The 20271-nt window shown below is 42.6% G+C and overlaps 1 protein-coding gene across 1 annotated transcript in view; it reads right to left on the reverse strand.

Annotated features, from left to right (window-relative positions):
- Positions 1-20271, reverse strand: part of NIN (ninein) — a gene marked incomplete in the record, with an annotated part of 1258852 nt that overhangs the window by 1025134 nt on the left and 213447 nt on the right. The window contains 1 exon segment of the mRNA XM_044074306.1: positions 8241-8322. Coding sequence (XP_043930241.1) covers positions 8241-8322 — 82 coding nt within the window.

Consider the following 20271-nt stretch of genomic DNA (forward strand, 5'->3'; position numbering starts at 1 on the left):
AGTGGGATGCTCAATAATGATGCATCATGACCCTTGCTGGTATTCCAAATGCTGAATCTCTTCCATTTTGCTGAGTAAACCTTTCTGGTGGATGGTCTTCGGGCTTCTGTTAGTATCCGCTGAACTTCCTTGGAGAGAGACAGATTGAGGTTATTCATGGGATCTCCCAAGCTGTTAGCTGCAGCATCTGAATGTTGGGATGTACTATCTTGAAGTTGTGTTGAGTCAGAAGTTGGGGCCACTGGGGAAGGGCCCATTTTTTGTTGTGACATATGCTCCGTAGTAGTGGGTACCAGTGTTGTCTTGGCCAGTCTGGAGCTATTAGGATCCCCTTGGGCTTCTCTGCTTTGATCTTTAGTAATACTGTGGTCATCAGTGGCAGAGGTGGGAATGCATAGATTTTTAGGAAGTTCCAGTTGAATGAGAGAGCATCTATTTTCCATGCTTGTGGATGATATGTCCTTGAACAGAACCTTTGTAGATGATGATTGAGGTGGGAAGCAAATAGGTCTACTTCTGGCCTGCCCCATGTCGAGGTGAGTCGTATGAAGATTTCTGGATGTAACCTCCAACTTGTGGGGGTCTAGGAAATTCCTGCTTAGGCTGTCCGCCAGCACATTGTCTTTGCCTGGAACAAACTGGGATTGCAACTGTATGTTTAGGCTCAGTGATTTTTCCCAAAGATTCATTGTCAGTCTGCAAAGGGGGTAGGAATGGGTGCCCCCCTGCTTGTTTATGTACCACATCACAGTGGTGTTGTCTGTCCGTATTAGCAGGTGGCCTTGCTGCAGTTGTTGTCGAAAGGCCTCGATGGCATGCATTACTGCCAGCATTTCTTTTTGGTTGATATGCAGATGTGTTTCCTTTGGAGACCATTGTCCTTGAATACATCTGCCCTCCATGTGCGCCCTCCATCCAAGGTCTGAGGCATCTGTGGTCATGGTCTATGTTATCTGAGGTTTTTTGAAAGACATACCTGTGTTTGCCTGGCTTACCGAGGCCCACCATAGAAATTCCTTTTGTAGGCATGGAATGAGCGGTATGGTTGTCTCTAGATTGTTGCTGTGTTGAGACCATAAGCTTTTTAGAGACCATAAGCTTTTTAGGTACCACTGAAGCTTTCTCATGTGTAGTCTTGCTAATGGAACCAGGAGAATGCAGGATGCCATGTAACCCAGGGCCTGCAGGAATCTCCTTGCAGTCATCTGGGTCAGCTTTGCCAAACCTTTGAAATAATGAGTTAACTTCTTTTGCTTGTCTTCTGTCAGGTAAGCCATTTGAGAGGCTGTGTCTAGTTTGGCTCCTAAGAAGGTTATTTGCTGGGATGGCTGAAGTCTTGACTTTTGGAAGTTGACTGTGTATCCAGAGCCTGTAGCAATTGTATGACATAATTCAAGTTTTTTGTCAGAATCAGTTTGTCGTCCGCTTGTATGAGACAGTCGTCCAGGTACGGGTAAATTTGGATCCCCTGGAGCCTGCAATGAGCAATTACTGAAGCCAGGTATTTCGTGAATACTCTGGGCGTAGTAGATAAGCCAAATGGCAATGCTGAGAATTGATAATGCTCTGGCCCTGCAAGAAATCTGAGGTATCTTCTGCAGCTGTGTCTGATAGGGACATAGGGACATGCAGGTATGCCTCCTTGAGGTCCAGAGTAATCAGCCAAGACCCCTTGCCCAGCATGGGAAGGAGTTGCTGTAGAGTCAGCATTTTGAACTTTGGCACGATGAGAAAAGTGTTTAATGCGGACAAATCCAGTATTGGTCTCCATTGAGTTTCTTTTCTTGGAACAAGGAACAGTCTTGAATAAAATCCCTGGCCTTGTTCTTGTTGTGGAACTTTTTCTATTGCTTTGATCTGAGCAAGCAGAGAAATTTGCTTGATAGCCTCTGCCCTCTGGCTTTGTGGTAGGTTTGGCATGCCTTGTTTTCTTGGCAAGGTATGAAAGTGGAACCTGTAACCTTGGTCTATAATGTCCAAAATCCATTTGTCCTTTGTCAATCTGTGCCAATTGTCTGAAAACAGAGATAATTTTCCGCCCAAAGGAGCTTCTGTTTGCTCCTTGGTCAGCGGAAGTAGAGGAAAGTCATTGAGATTGTCCCTGTGGGGCAGGAGAAACCCCTGTGTCACTTCTTTGGTTTGCTGGTTGCCATTGTCGTCCCCTGTAGGAACCTCTGTATTGTCCTCTTCCTCGAGCCACACCTGTTTTTGCCCCTTTGAAATCTTTCAGGATTAGGAAAGGACCAGTTTTTAGAAGGCCAATTCCTGCTGAATCTGGGTGGCTGAACCTGGAGGAAATCTTTGACTGTCTGAACTGACTTGGCTTTTTCCTCAATGGATTTTAACACATCTTTAGCATTAGCACCAAAAAGCTTGTTCTTTTCCAAGGGTGCATCAAGAAGTTTTGCCTTAACATGATCTGGTAGAGGTTGTTCTTTTAACCATGCATGTCTACGAATGACCGCCCCTGTCATAGCTGCCCTACATGAAGCTTCCAATGCATCATATCCACACTGAAGGAAGTGACTGCTAACTTGCTGAGAATTATGTACAGCCTCCTGCAAAGACTTCCTATCTAAAGGTTCAGGAGAGGCCAATGTTTTCTGTAAATCATCTAACAGGTAATCCTGATATTGAAACATATGAAAGAGACAATTGAGAGCTCTCATAGATAAAATAGTGGTGGTGTAAACCTTCTTCCCCCATCTCTCTAATGACCTAGCTTCCCTGTTGGAAGGCAAAGGATTTTTGGAGGTGGTAGCTGAAACCCCTTTCGGTCCCTGTGAAATAGTTTCTAAATCAACAGTATGGGCCTAAAGAAATGAGAATGTGTTTCTGGGACCCTATAGTATCTGTCAGGCTTGGCAGGAGCAGGAGGAAGGGTATCAGGGGTAACACTGGAGTCAGAGTAAAGATCATCCAAAACATCAAGCACAGGAGGTATAGCTAAGGGCCTGTGTTGTGGCTTTTTAAGGAAGGTTCGAAGGCGCTTTCTGGAATCAGAATATTCCTGGCCTTGCCACTTAAAATGTTCCCTCATGGAATGCAGAACTTCCCCAAAAGAATTATCCTCAGGAGGGGAGGCCGAGGGGATGGAGTCCTCTGCATCTGAGTCCTCATAGGTCTGGAAGGGCTCTTCCTGGCTATCGGAGTGAACAGAGTCCTCAGAATCTTCATCTGAAGGGAGAGGGTCAGAGGGTTTTCAACCCTAGGCCTCTTATCAGAAGGAGGCTGGGATCCTCTCTCAGGATGGGCCTGGGAACCTCTGATCATGGAAATTAAGTCTGCGGCCATAGTCATGATTTGTGTTTCAGGAGAAGGCTGAGGTAAGGCTTTAGCAGTAAGGTGCTTGGTCTTGCTGGCTGCCTTAGCACGTGTGTAGGCCTTGATAGACATGGACATGGGAGGCCTAGCAGCTCCACGTGCAGGAGTGACCTTATCCACAGCAATGGTCTCGGGCATTTCCTCGGTTTCAGTATCCGGAGGAAAATCAATAACTGGCGTCGGTGTGGTCTCCGGTATTGGAGGTATCGGTAATGAGGTGTCTTCGGTTCGGAGCGGTGAAATAACCGCCTCAGAGGGAACCGGGGCACTCGTGGTTGGCTTTGGCATGGTGTCGGTGGAAGACGCGGGCCGAGGATGTCAGTCCCGGTCTTTTCGTTTCTTAGGAGTCTGCGATGTCGGTAGTTCCAACGGCATTGTATAATCGAATTTTTCACCGAAAAAGTCTTCAGCGAACTCCGCCCGGCGCCTGAGAGTGCGCTTATTGAAGCGAGCACAGGCGGCACAGGCCGAGACGTTGTGGTCTGGGCCAAGGCAAGGAAGGCAGTAAGAGTGGAAATCCTTATGAGGTATTTGTTTACCACAAGACAAACAATTATTTACTTTTTCAGTAATTTCTGACATCGGCTGAGGCAAGAATAGGTCCCCAACGGGGTACTTAGCTTTTTTGATGACTTCGGATTTGAATAATACAGGAGCTGACCGACCGGCACTTGCGAACTGCTTCTGCTTCGGGCACCGCGCGGCAAGAAAGACTGAAGAAGATAGCGTCGGCTGATGTTTATGTATTCCAGCCGCTCTGACGTCTGAGAGAAATGCGACATCAGTCGACGTCGGACCCAGACTTTGGAATCCGGCCGACCGAGGGCTGCCGGAGGCAGGACAACTCATATGTTATGACTGCAGTTGCATTCTTGAAGGACATCTTGCAATCCTCAGGGACTATGCAGAAGTTTTTCAGATACTTGGGGTCCAGAGCCTGGGAGTGTGGGATTTGGGAAGCATTATGAAAGGCATCCAGAAATGCAGGATGCACTGGTGAAACTGCAGAGGAGCTAGGGAGATCAACTTGTAGAAGTTGATAGTATCTTTTTGGACGTCAGAAATTTGGGGGGTGTCCCACTTACAGTGTTTTCCCATTTTCAGAAGAGTTTCACCAAATGAAATCTCTTCCACAGCTGAATCGGCACAGACTGAGTCGTCCTCAGGGAAAATGTATTCCTGAGGACAGGGAATTTGTGTTGAGTAATCCAAGGATTCCTCTTCCTCAGAAGAATTATTACCCCTAATCCTTTTAAGAGAAGAAAGGGGAGCAGGACTAGGAGCAGGTAGAGAAGAAGGTGGCTTGAGTGCCATGAAAGACTGAAACAAGCTTTTGGAAAAGGCCTGGCAATCTGTTGGGGTCTCTTTAGCAGGGGACAAATGCTTGTTTTTTTCTTGGCAGGAGAAACAATTTTATGCAACATCTGAGGACCAGACGAAGGCCTGCATTCAAAAGTTTCAAACTCAATTTCTTCTCTCACTAGAGGTGTGGTACCCTCATAAAGCCCTCCATAATAATGACCCTAGATTCCCCCGCAATACACTGAATGGACATCTGTTTTACATCCAAAGATGTGCTCGTGGCCAAAGTCAAGGTGGCTTCAAAACTGGGCTCGGCCTGGGAATCCATGTTTGAAGCCAAACATACCGCTAGGTTGACTAATACCTTTGGAGATACTTCTGATGGTGGAGGTGCAGGGGAAGCTGCAGGCCTCAGTTTCTTGGCCTTCTGCTTCACTGGCTCTGCATCTGACCCTGAGGTACCTTCCATATGCTTAACTAACAACTTAAGCCATTGGTTCTCTAAACAGATGTCAAGAGAAGAGAGCCCATTTCTAAGGGTCTTGGGTACAAAGGACTGGCAAATGCTACAGGACTTATGGCTGTGGCTAGGCCCTAAGCAAAAAAGACACTGTAGATGGCTGTCCTTATGCAGAATTTGTCTTCCACACTGGCAATTGCTCTTCTTAGATGACATAACAAAAACAGTAGTAAAAAGAAAAATTTTCCCCAGTGGGGCACTTACCTGAAAAAAGCTGAAGTTGTAGTCACTGAAACGATCAGACCAACAGTCGGAATGGTGTTCTGACTGGCAGTAGAAAAGTTCTGAGGATGGTACTTGTATACATCACTTTTATGGCCTACATCTGACTGCAGCCTATGTGCAACACACCGCTTACCCTAGAGTACTATAAGACTTTTGTATACTGGCAGACATCGGGTCACCTTGTGGCAGGAGATCCCTCAGGTTATGAATACTGCAGCAAGTGAATCGAAAGACATCAAGCTGTTACTTGACAATTAATCTTATCCAGCATGATCGGCAGTTAAAATAATTCAGTTTGTGAGTCTCTAGGGTATTTGTCTGAAAGTAATAATTAACCCTCCTTCATCACTCATAAATACTTTATCAATTTATTTTTTGCACAGCTTCTGTGCCTCTTCCTGTATCATTAATCACTCTATACTGCTATTAGCTAAATTTACTCTTATATTTTCCCTCTTATTTGCTTACCTAAATTCCTAAGTAGTTCAATCAGTTATTATTGTTATATGTGTTTTTAGTCTATCATATTGTATATATCACATTGTTACCTGAACCATACCTGAACTTCATCAGTTCAATCTGACATAACTGTTACTTTGTATTTAGTATTTTCATCTCATTGTATAGATTGTACTGTTACTTATGATGTATAAAACTGTATGTATGTATCTCTGTTGAACGTATGTACTGCTACTTGTGCTTTATCAATCTGTATGTATGTACCATTGTGGAGATTTTTCTCCCCGGGCCTTTCGCAGTAAACAAATGTAATAAATAAATACTAATATGTTCCTTGATAAATATGGAAACTCCACAAATAGTTGCCACTGGATTGGAAGGCATGAGAAGTTCAAATTTGGTATAGAGGGAGTGCTGCAGGACTTCATCCTCAATATCATGCAATTTATTGTTTAGACTTTAGAAGTTATTACGATAAAATATATAATCTGCAATGATTGGCAACATCACTTCATGTTTCTGTATACACTTGCAGCTGTAAGTAAACTACTGTTCAACAATAATCTTTGAGATTGCAGTCCTGTCAGTGGTGATCACTGTCATTGTAAAACAAACAGTGGGCTTGGTAGTCAGAAGATTAACTGCTTCCTAGGATTGCTGCCACTGTGAAACACTGGAGTTCCACAATCAGGAGGTAACCACTTTCTAGATGGTGATGCAAATCAACATGTTTTTCAGCAGCACACTGTTACATACAGTAAACAGTCTATAGTCCCGACACTGCTGCTTTGATGACCTTAAAATCAAAATCAGGAAATAGGCAGCAAACTCCCAAATTCTGTTCCGGCAATTTTTTAGTTCATATTTCTCAAAATCAGGCTGTTTTCACCACTCAAAAAAATCAGTCTTTTTCTGAGCTCATAGCAACCGTCTTGGACTGACATCTGTCATTTGCTAGACCCATACAGGCCCCTTGGTTTCTCAACAAGCAGCAACAAAAGCAGCTGGTAAATTATAATTAAGGCACACGTGCAGAAAGCTAAACAGTCAAGCCAAACAATGAGACAAAATTGTTACAAAGAATGACTGTTCATAGCAACAGTGGACATTAACCATTAAACTGCAGTCCATTTCTTTTCTCCATCCAAATCTAAATCCTACTGTAAGGAAGCAGGTAACACCTGAAAACTTTCTGAGCTCACTCTGCCAGGATGTAGTTTTAAAATTGCTCTGATGATGCATGCAATTCTGTTATGTACATGATACTGATAGAAAAATAGCAAGGGTCATAAAAACAACTTTAAAATCAGTTACAACAGTGTGGCAGGCAAACCTTCCACAGAGTCTGTTTCATCTGGTGGTACCCACTGTATGTCTTTTACATACTGGGATATCTTACCACTACTCAAATGATCACATCTGTCAGTTTATTCTCAGACAGAACAGTATGCTTCAGTCAATTCAAGTCGATAAATAAATTCGGAGACAGGCTCGTGGCACATGAAATAAAGAGGTCAAAGTGGAAGAAGAAAGAACAGTAGGATGCTAGAGGACTCCCAGTAAAAACTTGGCTCTTACACAGTAATCTACTAAAAGACCAGTTTCTGCAGTAAATTACTTTGTGCATCATGCCACATACATGATGATATCCCTAAATTTTACATCAAAGCAGTGCACTAAGCTATGTAAGGCAGAGAGACTATCTTGCAAAACAGTAAAATTCAGTTTTGTCTCAGATGGAACAGTTCATTTAAGGATGACAACTGAGTTACAGCTGCATGGATTTCACCTGCTGCTTGCATACTGGAAGAACTCAACTTGGCAATACAAAGACACTTAAGCCTCAAAGCCAGTGACAGAAATGGCCTCCGGCAACTCACAACTCGCAGAAGCTCTCTGCAGCACTTTCTATAACTGAGCATAGCATCATCTGTTAATAATTTGGATAGACAGTGCAGTGATTTACAATGGTATGCCCCCTTTTAAATGATGCTGCTGCTTTGAGGAGCCTGTTTGCACAAGACAGCAAGACATTTTTGCTGCTGCCAGACTATGAATACAACTACCAGGTTCATAGAAAGTTTTATTATTGTTTTAGACTTGAGAGAAATGGCCTTGTGCAAAGCTTTCATATCATTAAACAGAATTGGAGCTTTCAACCCAGTTCCATACTTCTTAACACAATCAGAAGGGGACTTAGGGGAAATCAAAGTGTATTACAGCACATTTTGATAAGTCACTTAAACAGAAAAGTAGAACAGTGTAAGATACACTGGTTATTACAGGATAGTGTTATAAAAGCAATTAACTGCATACAACAAATCAACAAGAGATGTCCTCTACACGACAATTACCAAACAGAGCAACAGTATAAGAAAAATACAGTATAAAATATTCTTAACATATTTACCTCTTTCTTGGTAATTCTTTTCATTTGAAAAAGTTGTGGATAAAAACAGAATCAGGGCTTCTTTAAACTGTTCAAAGTGTACCTATTCAAGAGAAAAAAAGGGTGAAAACAGTATAACCACATATGCTCATAATCAAATTTTAATATTGCAATAAGACAGAAAAAAAAAATAAACAGTAAAACTAATTTTATAAGACGTCCCACTTTTTACAGGACAGTCATTATTTGGGCAATACATCTTCAGAAAAATGGCAAAAGTCCAAATAGTTTAGGATAAAAATATTTCTATCTTTCCTGTAAATGTAAAAAATAAGTGACAGAAAGAAGCAACATCTATAACAGCAAGTAATTTGGTAATAAATTTAAAATAAATATTTTGCATTCATTGAGTGTGTTTTTTCCTGCAAAATATAGTTCAGCAATAAATGCCACTCTTTCAGCATCAGAAAATGGGTGGCACTAATTAAAACTCAGTAAATAAGGCATGAAGTTAATACCACTTTTGAGAATACTTTTTTTCTGTCTTTGTATTTTGATTTCAATTTTTCCAAGTTTGCAAGTTTTATGTACACCAGAACAGTCTCATCTGTAGATGTAACTGATCTAAATACATTTGACAGTTACAGAAAACAATGAATCAAAATTGTAAACAATGACCATATATTAACAACTGGGCATTTGAGAAGCATAAAAATGTTACAGTAAACAGAAAATGGAGGAGGTACATCCACTAAATACGTAAATGAAACAAATGATGAATTCTTAATGAACAGTGTATCCAAGATGCGTGGCACACTTCCAACGTGCACCACAACTGGCACGTCTTCGGTTCAATGCCGTACCCCGCCAGCTGGGATGGAATGATGTACGTTTTAGTCAATCGGCACTTCAGCAACAGACACAATATGTAGCTGAATACAATGAACATGTCAGCACACAAGTGCATAACCCACAACTATTATATTGAATTGTGTATACAAAGATTGCAGTCAAACCATGCACTAGGTATAGAATCTGTTATTCATCAGAAATGGAACAATACAGTCAGATTATTCAGATCCATTTTGCTCTCAAATGGAAAGCATGTTCCAGTGGTTCATGCTGCAGGCTTTTTGATCATAGCTCATCAGAAAATATTCCCTGAAACTGGACTCTGCAGTTATGCCTCAATGAGGATATGCATAGGGAAAGTAAGACCCCCCCCACCATACAAAGTAGCACTCGAACGGGTGCTTCACTGGGTCACATTGTGTGGCAAGTTTTAGATCCATTGTGATCAATGGCTGTACAGTATGATGAAAAATTATACATTTGTTTAGGTACAATAAACATCATGCTATACGTGTATCTTAAATGCCAAGCTCACATTTCTTCATGAAAAACACCTCAAAATATGGATTAATTAGAAGACAGAGATACTGATATTTTAACACAATCACATTAGCTTTTATTAACTCTGAGGAAAGATGGCATTTCAGATCTGTTCTTTAGCCCAGCCATTTTGGTTTGCTCATGGTAAATGGAGTATGAACCTCGAGCTCAATACGGCTATGCCAACAAACCTGTGGTAAACCTACTTTACTGATCAGAACAAAACAAAAGTTACATACAGACAGCACTGTCACCATGCGTCTTACCAACGTATCTGTCCAGACAGGTTTGGTTGTCTTGTTGACCGAACATCATGCATGCATGGAGCCAAATGCATGACACTTTTAAAAATGCAGGTAATTAGCTTTCCAATAAAAAATTAAATAATAAAAGTACCGAGTTTAACATTAAATTTTCATCACCAAAACAATTTTTACAATGATTTTGTGTATGGAAAAAAAATTACTTTGGCTTCCAAAATCAAAGCAGTGTTTTTGTGATTACATATAAATTACTATAAAAAAAAAACAAAAAAACAATGGAACCAGGAATTAGGAAAACATTTCTCAAAGGAAAATTTGCATGTGCATTAACGAACTAGGATGGACACTACAGAAGTCTCCATAGCATATGGCAACCTTTCCACACAGCAAAGTAAACTTCCCAGTGGTCCACTGATGGCACATGTAAACAGTTGTCTACAGAGGCTTACTGCCTAAAACAAAGCAAAGGACAGACTGTGGGTGGATGCTACACTGTATAGAACAAAAGTTCCAGTTAAACCATCAAAAGTCATGTATGCAAAGCAATGGCTTTTGACAAGAGTGAATTTAAGATACATTTGCCAGTTAACATAAAAAGTACAGTTGTGTACCTACCATAAATGTAGATGTTCGAGTATATTCACTGTTGCAGTCATTACACTTGGGTTATCCTGCTGACAGGCTACCCGCAGTCGGCCTGAATTCCAAAGTCCTGGTCGGCTGTCGGTTGCTGTCGCCTCTTCCCTGACGTCAGTGTGCCAGGGGTATAAAAGATGCAGCCGACGCCATTTTCTTAAGTTTTTCTTGCCCCAGATGTCAGGTGCCCCCAAAAGGGTAGGCTAAAAATCTGCTTATAAAAAAGCATGCACTAACATAAACATTACCTTCATCTACAAGCAAATACACCACATAGGTTGTATAGAAGAGAGATGTACAGATAAGTCCCAGCAGTGAAAGGGGGGTGGAAGGAGGGTAACCTGGACTGCAACAGTGAATACACTCGAACATCTACATTTATGGTAGGTACACAACTGTACTATGTTCATCGTGCTTCACTGTTGCAGTCCTTACACTTGGGTTGAATCCCAAAGCGGAGGTTGGGTGGCTGGGCCTAAATAGAATTAGGAGTGGCTATGAGGTCCTGCAGAACTGCAGTGGCAAAGCCTGCTCTGGATTTAGAGTAAAGAGGTAAGTGGTAGTGCTTTGTAAAAGTGTGCACTGAAGTCCAAGTTGCAGCCTCCAAAATATCCTTGGTTGGTACTCCTCTGAGGAAGGCTGCTGAAGTGGCTGCTGCTCTGGTTGAATGTGGCCTAATGCCCTTAGGCACTGATTTGCCATGTTGTGAATAGCAGAAACGAATGCAGTGGCCTATCCATTTTGAAATAGTCTGCTTTGAAATAGCTTTTCCTTGCGATCCTGCAGCATATGCCACTAAGAGCTGGTCAGTCTTTTTGAAAGCTTTAGTTTTGTCCAAGTAGAAGCGCAGCTGTCTGTGCATGTCCAAAGAATGCAGAAGTCTCTCCCCTTTATTCTGTGGGTTTGGATAAAAGGTAGGCAAATGAATGGTTTGGTTTACAGCCACACTGGCACTACCTTAGGCATAAAAGTTGGGTTTGTCCTTTGAGAGACCCTGTCCGGATGGAATATAATAAAATGTTCCACAGCCATTAATGCCTGCAACTCTGAGACTCTTCTTGCTGAAGTTATTGCTAGGAGCAGAGCTGTTTTCCATGATAAGAATTTTATCTCAGCTGTATTGGCTGGCTCAAAAGGAGGCAGTGTGAGTTTTTCCAAGACACAATTGAGGTCCCATGCAGGTATTGGTGCTCTCTTTGGAGGTCTCAGGTTTTTGGCCCCTCTGAGGTACTGCCTTAGCAATGGATGTGAAAAAATAGGTGGGTCCGTATTGTAATGAGCTGAAATGGCACAGGCATGGATCTTTATTGAGGAGAAGGATAGGCCTTTGTCCAACATCTCAGTTAGGTATTGTAAAATCTGAGGAATATTTGGAACAAGCGTGTCAATTCCTTGGGTTTGGTTCCAAGCAGAGAATCTCTTCCATTTTTCTGCATAAGATTTTCTGGTGTTGGGCCTCCTGGCCTCCAAAATAACATCCATAACTGCTTTAGAGAGAGGTGTGTTGTGAGTAGTTATATTATCCGCAAAGCAGCCAGATTTAAGGTTCTGACTTGGCTGTGCAGGATCTGATTGTTTTGTTGGGCCAGTAAATGAGGAATTAGAGGCAATGTCCAGGCTGGGCCTTGAGACAAGCTCTTTAGGACTGGATATCAGTGCTGGCGTGGCCAGTCTGGGGCAATTAGTATCATTTTTGGCTTCTCTTGTCTGACTTTTAGGAGTACCTTGGGGAGGAGAGGCAGTGCAGGAAAGGCATATACTGTAAGGGCTTTCCAGCTGAATGATTTCCTTGTTATCATGCTGAAGATTTGTGGATCTAGTTTCCACTCGTGAGGGTCCATGAGGTTTTGGCTTAGTTCGTCTGCCAGAGTATTTGTTTTTCCTGGCAGGAATTGTGCTTGCAGGTTTACTTGATAAGTCAATGCTGTGTTCCACAAAGTCATGGCTTGTCTGCAGAGGGGGTAGGAATGTGTGCCTCCCTGCTTGTTTATGTACCACATGACTGTAGTATTGTCCGTCTTTATCAGCAGTTGTCCTGGGTGAAGTAGATCCTTGAAGGCTGTCGGGCCATTCTGAACAGCTAGCATCTCTTTTTGATTGATATGAAGATGCATTTGGCTTGCAGGCCATGTGCCCGGAATACATTTTCCTGCCTTGTAGGCCCCCCAGGCATAATCTGATTCATCTGTTGTTAGTGTTTGCCTGGCTGTGTGTAGAGTGAATGGCTGTCCCTTGTTGTGGTAAGAGGCCTGTGCCCACCATCGAAACTCCTGTTGCAGGCAGGGAATGAGGGTAATTAATGTTTCCAGGCTGTGGCAATGTTGAGTCCAAACACTTTTTAGATACCATTGTAGTTTCCTCATATGCAGTCTTGCATATGGAATTAGTAGAATGCAGGATGCCATGAAGCCCAAAGCATGCAGAATTTTTCTTGCAGATAACTGGGTCTTTGTTGCCAACATTTCGAAGTAAGAAGTCAGTTGCCTTTGTTTGTCTGGAGTGAGATAAGCCATCTGGGCAGTTGTATTTAAGCTTGCACCCAGGAATATTATCTCTTGAGAGGGTACTAGTTTTGATTTCTTTTCATTTACTGTGTACCGTAGGCAAATTAGTAATCTTTTTACAAATGCCAGATGCTTCAGTAGAATGTCCTTGTTCTCTGCTTGAATAAGGCAGTCGTCCAAGTAAGGATATATTTGAATTCTTCTTTGTCTGCAAAAAGCAATTACTGGTGCCAGGCATTTTTTGAAGACCCTGGGTGCAGTAGATAAGCCAAAGGGCAGTGCAGAGAATTGGTAGTGCATTGAGCCAGCTATGAATCTGAGGTATCTTCTGCAAGATTGTCTGATTGGGAAATGCAGGTATGCCTCTTTTAGGTCCAAAGTTACAAGCCAAGCCTTCTTGCCGAGCAGGGGCAGAAGCTGCTGCAGTGTCAACATTTTGAATTTTGGAACGTCCAGAAAAATGTTTAAAATAGACAGGTCCAGTATTGGTCTCCAGGCTTTGTCCTTTCTGGGTACCAAGAAAAGTCTTGAGTAAAATCCTTGTCCCTGCTCTTGCTGTGGTACTCGCTGAATGGCCCTCATGTCCATGAGGGATGAAACTTGCTTTTGTGCCTCTGCCCATTGATTGTGTGGCAGGTCGGGCATACCTTTTGCCTTTGGCAGGGTGTGAAAGTGGAACCTGTAGCCCTGGGACACTATATTCAAGACCCATTTGTCCTGGATGATCATGCGCCAATTTTGTGAAAAAAGTGCTAGTTTTCCCCCTAAGGGGGCTGTCAAAAGATTAGTGTTTGGTATTGGCAGAGGAAAGTCATTGAGACTGTTTCCTATATGGCTGTGATTTGTCTTCTCTGCTTTTGGAGGTAGAAGCACCCCATTGTTTAGGCCTGTATGAGCCATGGGGCTGGGATCTGCCTCTAGGGCGTCTGTATCTCCCGCTTTGTGGCCTGTCTGACACTGGAAAGGACCAATTTTTTGAAGGCCAATTCTTGCTAAATCTGGGTGGCTGTACCTGTAAAAAATCCCTGTCTGCATAGATTTCGCTTTATCCTCCATTTTCTTCAGCACCTCTTCTGCCTTAACACCAAACAAAGTATCATGCTGTAAAGGAGCATCCAATAATTTTGCTTTAACCTGATCAGGCAGATTCTGTTCCTTTAACCAAGCATGCCTTCTAATGACAGAACCTGTAACAGTGGCCCTGGAAGAGGCCTCCAGTGAATCAAAACCACATTGCAATGTATGCTTTCTCACTTGTTCAGCTGCATGCAATAAATCCTGCATTTCCTTGCTTTCTGTACCTTCAGAATTTGTCAACATTTTCTGTTTAAGCAGTGACATTAAGTATTGCTGATATTTAAGCATATGAAACTGACAATTTATAGCCCTTACAGCCAAGGTAGCAGAAGTGTAAACTTTTTTCCCCACGTCTGTCCAGTGCCCTAGAATCGGAGGGGACAGGGTTTTTTTTGCAGTGGAAGCCTTGACCCCTTTGGGATCCTGAGAAATAGTTTCTGGGTCAGCAGCAGGGTTTTTATAAAGAAATTTATGAGAGTCTGGGACCCTGTAGTATCTGTCTGGCTTAACAGGTGCAGGGGGTAAAGAGTCAGGAGACGGGCCAGACTCTCAAAATACATCATCTACAATGTCTAGAACAGGTGGGATAGCAAGAGGCCTGTGCTGAGGTAGTAAAAGAAAGTCTCTGAGCCTTTTCTTAGATTCCGAGTAATCCTGGCTCTCCCAGTGAAAATGCTCCCTCATGGTATGCAGGGTTTCCCGAAAGGAATAATCCACAGGAAGAGAGGCTGAAGGAATAGATTCTTCAGCATCAGAATCCTCATAGGGAGGAAGAGAGTATCCCTGTTCTGAAGAGGAGTCAGAGGAAATTGAAACCTGATCAGAAGAATCATATTCTGTATCTTGCCTAGGCCTCTTATCAGGAGGGGGATGAGAACCCCTGATCAAAGTAATTAGGTCTTCGGCCAGTTTAAGCATCTGTTTCTTAGGCATGGAAGTCTGTCCAGGAGAATGCTGTACTTGTTTCTTTGTCTTTAAAGCTGCTTTAGTCTTTGGCTTGGAAGCTGAAGTTGGCTTGACATATAACTGCGTAGGTATGAAAACACCCTCAGAAGCCGATGCCTGCTCAGCGGCTCTGGATCCATCTGAGGGAATAGTTTCCGAGGGTCTAATACCTTGAGTAACCAGAGGCCTAGTTGTCTCCACCTAGGAGTCAGAAGTGGCCTGTGGCTCTGAGGTAGCGGGTGTCAGGGGCTGCGAAAGCACCTCACTGAGAACTAGCGACTGGCCTAGCAGAAGCCTCGTCGTTGGTTTTGGACCTCGGATGCCTGTCCTTTTCCTTGTGCTTTTTATATACTCCGGTCATCGGCTGTTCCGACGGCATTATATAATTAAATCTTCGGCCAAAGTAATGAAAGGCAAAATCGTACCGACACTTAATAGTGCGTTGGTTAAACCTAGCACAAAACCGACAGCTAGCAACGTCGTGATCAGGGCCTAGGCAAGGAATACAGTAAGAGTGAAAATCCTTATGAGGTATTTGCTTCCCACAAGAAATACAATTGTTAACTTTTTCTGACATCGGACTGGAGCAAGAAAAAAGTTTCCCCAACGGGGTACTTGGCTTTAATGAAGACTTCGGATCTGAAATTCGATTTTGAAAATCTCAGTAGTCGGCCGACCGGCACTTATGAACTGCTTTTACTTTGGGCACTGCGCGGCAAGAAAGACTGAAGAAAATGGCGTCGGCTGCATCTTTTATACCCCTGGCGCACTGATGTCAGGGAAGAGGCGACAGCAACCGACGCCGGACCAGGACTTTGGAATTCAGACTGACTGTGGGTAGCCTGCCAGCAGGATAACCCAAGTGTAATGACTGCAACAGTGAAACACGATGAACATCAGCAGTGGTGAGTATTACTGCAAAACAAAAAAAACTCCAGAAATACACTTACAGACAGACAACAGACACAAACATTTAAGCAACACCGATATAAAAATGAAGCTATTTCAAATATTTAGAATATTTAAGCAGACGTCTAATTATGGAAAATATTACAAAGACGATAAAACAGAACTGGAGCATAACGAAGCAATCAGTTTAGTAGTTCAGAAATGCAATGAAATTAAACATTTTTCCCATGTCCCATTTCACTTCTGAGGTATGCCCCAATCTACACACACTTTCTCTCTACGGCACACATGGCAGTAGGATGTAGGCAGCAAGGTCCTAGGCCTCCTCATACATTGGACAGGGTTTTCATTTCTACACTGTAAAATCAGAGCACCAAAGCAGATGTATGCAATGGACTTCATGGAGGTTGTACATTCACTCTGACAAATAAATGAGTGATGATTCAATCATGATACCTAGTCTCCACTGGGGTTTCTTGCATAGTTAAGCCACCTCATTAGAGTAAATGCAAGACAGTGCCTAATCAACCTCAACTCAGGCCAGGCTTCTGAAGTCACTTGGAGCAGGATGAAGCCTTGACCCAGCCGAATAGGGTATTATATTTCTGTTTACCGTTTTAAACTCAACACTGTAGATGGACTAGCCCAGTGACCCTGTACTACACTCATGACTTGGGTACAAGGCAACATAAATATACCAGACACTAGGGGGTATGCAGCAGACTCCCGTATTAGTGAGGACCAGATCCAGTGTGTTTGCATCCCTGCTCAGTAAACTGACATCTGGTACAGGGAGTTTGTGCCTGCACATTTGGTGTCATATATGATTCCCAGTTAATAGTGGGGTAATTAAAGTCGCCCATGAATATCGCACTGGGTTGGATGGCAAATGTTTCCAATAAGCTTAAATACATGTTATGGGTTCCCTGGGTCATAGAAGAGGGACCTACAGCTTGCAAGGAAGTGGTACAGGATTCGGTCTACGGTGATTTGAAAGTGGATTAGCTCACATGTATTGTCATGTTTGAACAACCTTGATGTACATTTATTTCTGATGTAAATTGAGACATCTCTACCTTTAGTCCCAGTCTGTGTAGTAGCTGCCCTAAAAGTGTGGAAGGCATTATAGACTTGTTCTACTTGGTGGCTGACATCCCAAACAAGTATATTACTATACAGGGATGGCCTAGTAAAAAAGCATTTATGCCATGAATTCTAAGTCACCATTTGTCTTTCCGCTCACTAACTGCGGCTTCAAAAAACAAAACAGAACAGGAGTGGAAAAGTAAAAGCTGGACACAGTTAAAATACTAAGTACTCTGTGCATGTAACGCTGTTTTCTGCTTACACTTTTCTTCTGTACTTGTCCTGTTTTTTCAGAAAGCCACAATACTATAAATCAAGCAGTAGTTCAGTAGCTGTTATCAATACTAGCTTCAGTAAGGTAGCCAAGTAGACAGACATTTGTCAAATGAGTGCAGTCTATTTTACTGTAGCTGAAAATCAGTGTTTGTATAGCTCACTGCAGCCTGAACAGATTCAAAACCATCACACAGAAAGAGGGTATCAATGCATAAAGCAGTGTGTGTGTGTGTGTGTGTGTGTGTGTGTGTGAGATCCTGTGTTTCCATGTACACCTTAAGAATGTGTGTGTGTTGAGTAGGCATGTGTCTGCACTAGTAGATCTGTGTTGTTGTGTGCATGTGCAAAGTATGCAGAGTACATTTTACGTAGTGTATGAGGTGCTACGATTACACTCCAAAATCCAGAAAAAGGCAAGTTTGTTAAAACACCTTTCAGACATCAGAAAAATGCTTAAACTTTTGTTAAACAATCTCCCAATGCTTTTATGTTGAGTGTCATGTTACAGCATTAATAGTGATCAGCAAGCTCTACAAAACAGTGGTGTGAACCACAATGAGCTTTAAAACATATTCATATTAAAAAAAATAAAGACGTCTGAATGAAATGTTTAAATATGCTTTAAACTCCTTCTGCTTCGTGATCAGTTCTTTGATGGATGTTCTCTGTATAGCAGTAGTTTGCAGTTCCCCGACAGTATTTTTCCATCTACTGTTGTACATGAGAGCAAGTAAAGCTTCATGCACTACAAGGAATTATGATTGGGTCTTTCTGATCACAACCATATTAATGGGTTCACGACATGCATGTCTTGAAATTATAATCTGGTTTAACCACATCCTCCTGAAAACCTATGTTCTGGCAAAAGGAAGGACAGCAACAATCATTCTTCTGCACAAGGGGGGGGGGGGGGGGGGCATCAACCGACCCGGGGAAGTTTAGACTCATAAGCCTGACTAGCCTCATCTGTAAGGTCATGGAAAGAATCATCATGGACCTTAACAAGGAGATTTAAGTGTAGATTGTGTCTGTCAAATCTGGTAAATCTGGTAGACTTCTTTGAGAAGGTAACCAAGGATGAGGGAAACACTGCATACCAACTACTTTGGCCTGGTAAAGCATTTGGCACAATTCCCCATTCAGGTATTATAGAGAAACTCTCTCAAAAATTCACTGAATGCCCCTAATTTGCATAACCTCCTATGTCACCAGGTGGATAGTCAAATGGCTCACAGACAGGACACATACTGTCAAAGTTGGTGAATCAACCTCTAGCAAAAGGCCAGTCACCAGTGGCATTCCACAAGGTTGTGTACTAGACCCTCTCCTGTCCAGTATTTATTTCTCAGAAGTCAAGGCAAACAGACAGCCTTTGGCTGAGCAAGTTCATGGATAACTGCAAATTAGGGGCATTCAATGAATCCCCAAATGACAGTGATAATATGTAGGAAGAATCAACGCTGAGAAAGGACTGATGCCAGAGCCATGGATTGAAATTAAATGCAAAAAAAAAAAAAAAATGCATAATTATTTCCTTTGGGAAAGAAAATACCCCAAGTTAATTACAATACAGACACCAGTGAGTCTACCCATAGGCGGTTGCTATGTGATTTGGGTACTCAGGCTGACAGTAATCTGAACTTCGACCTCCACGTGTCCACAGTCGCGAAAGTCCTATGTGGCGCAATTCATAAGTAAGGGCATTGCATCCAGATCAAAGGACATTATAATTCCATTGTACTTGTCCCTCATCAGACCAATAAATCGAATACAATGCACCCCTCTTGCATGTACCTCACCAGACATCGTCAGCAGCGCAGCAACCCCAGAAATGTATCACCAGGAAGATACAGGGTATAAAAATAAGTCCTACATGGAAACATTGAAAACCCTATCACTGTATTCCATCTCCCACAGACTACTAAGGGGCAATCGGTGTCTGGCCTACAGGACAGTCTCTGATCCGACCCTGATGGAAATGTTACACATTCATAAGTTAAACTGCACAAGGGCCACTCATTCCAGGGATCTCAACCTAGCCTCTGATATAAATCATGTTGAAGATGCATCTCTCACAGACTACCCCTTCTCTGGAACAAGCTTCCCTTTCACGTGAAGCAAAGCCCTTCCCTGACTCTCTTCAAGCACAACCTAGATCAATGGATGGGTAATCATAAATTCACTCTTGGGGTGGTGCCATGTCCCTCATGGACAGAGGTAACCAGTATTAGGTACCACAGCTCAGGCTCATACCTCTTTGAACTTCCTTCACCTAGCTATTGAAAATTGTGAAACTCTGGTTAAATATGGCTTGCCTTATAAGGGCTCGGGCTGTTTACTAGGTTAATGACCACAAGGGCCTTTGTAAGCCTATCCATGCATCCCAAATCTCTGACAAGTTCTGATACCCTTGGTAAATGTAAGCATCAGCCTGGGAGAAGAACCATTTACAGACTCCCTGTGTCTATTAGTGACATAGGTGCCAAACCAGGAATTAATTTCCAGTTTCCCATCCAATTGTCCAAGTTACACTTTGAAATGGGTTAGGGAAGAAATCTGCTTCACATGGATGGGAAGCCTGTTCCATAGACGGGGTAGTCTCTGGGATACATAACTATCTCTACAGCAGGTCCAATTTATATCACAGGCAAGGTTTAAGTCTTTAAAATGGGTAATTCTGGTGGTGTGTGTTTTATGGATATGCATGATGTTCATCAGAGTGGGGTCTGACAATGTCCTGCATGCCAGGCATTGAGCTCCCCTCAAAATCCTGTAGGAAACACAATACAGGGATAGGGGCCTTGAGGTGGTCTGCATATGACATTTTACTTACGCTCTGTATTCTTTTAGTGGGGAACCTCTGTCAACCTTCTAATTGCTGGATATGCCTGATAACATACACACCAAAGGGGGCACTGTACCCACTGATAGGTCTGATGAATGCCGAACACAGTGGAACAATGA

This window comes from Protopterus annectens, chromosome 6.part0, assembly GCF_019279795.1.
Source record: "Protopterus annectens isolate FY-2018-M chromosome 6.part0, PAN1.0, whole genome shotgun sequence".
In the NCBI taxonomy this organism is placed as follows: domain Eukaryota; kingdom Metazoa; phylum Chordata; order Ceratodontiformes; family Protopteridae; genus Protopterus; species Protopterus annectens.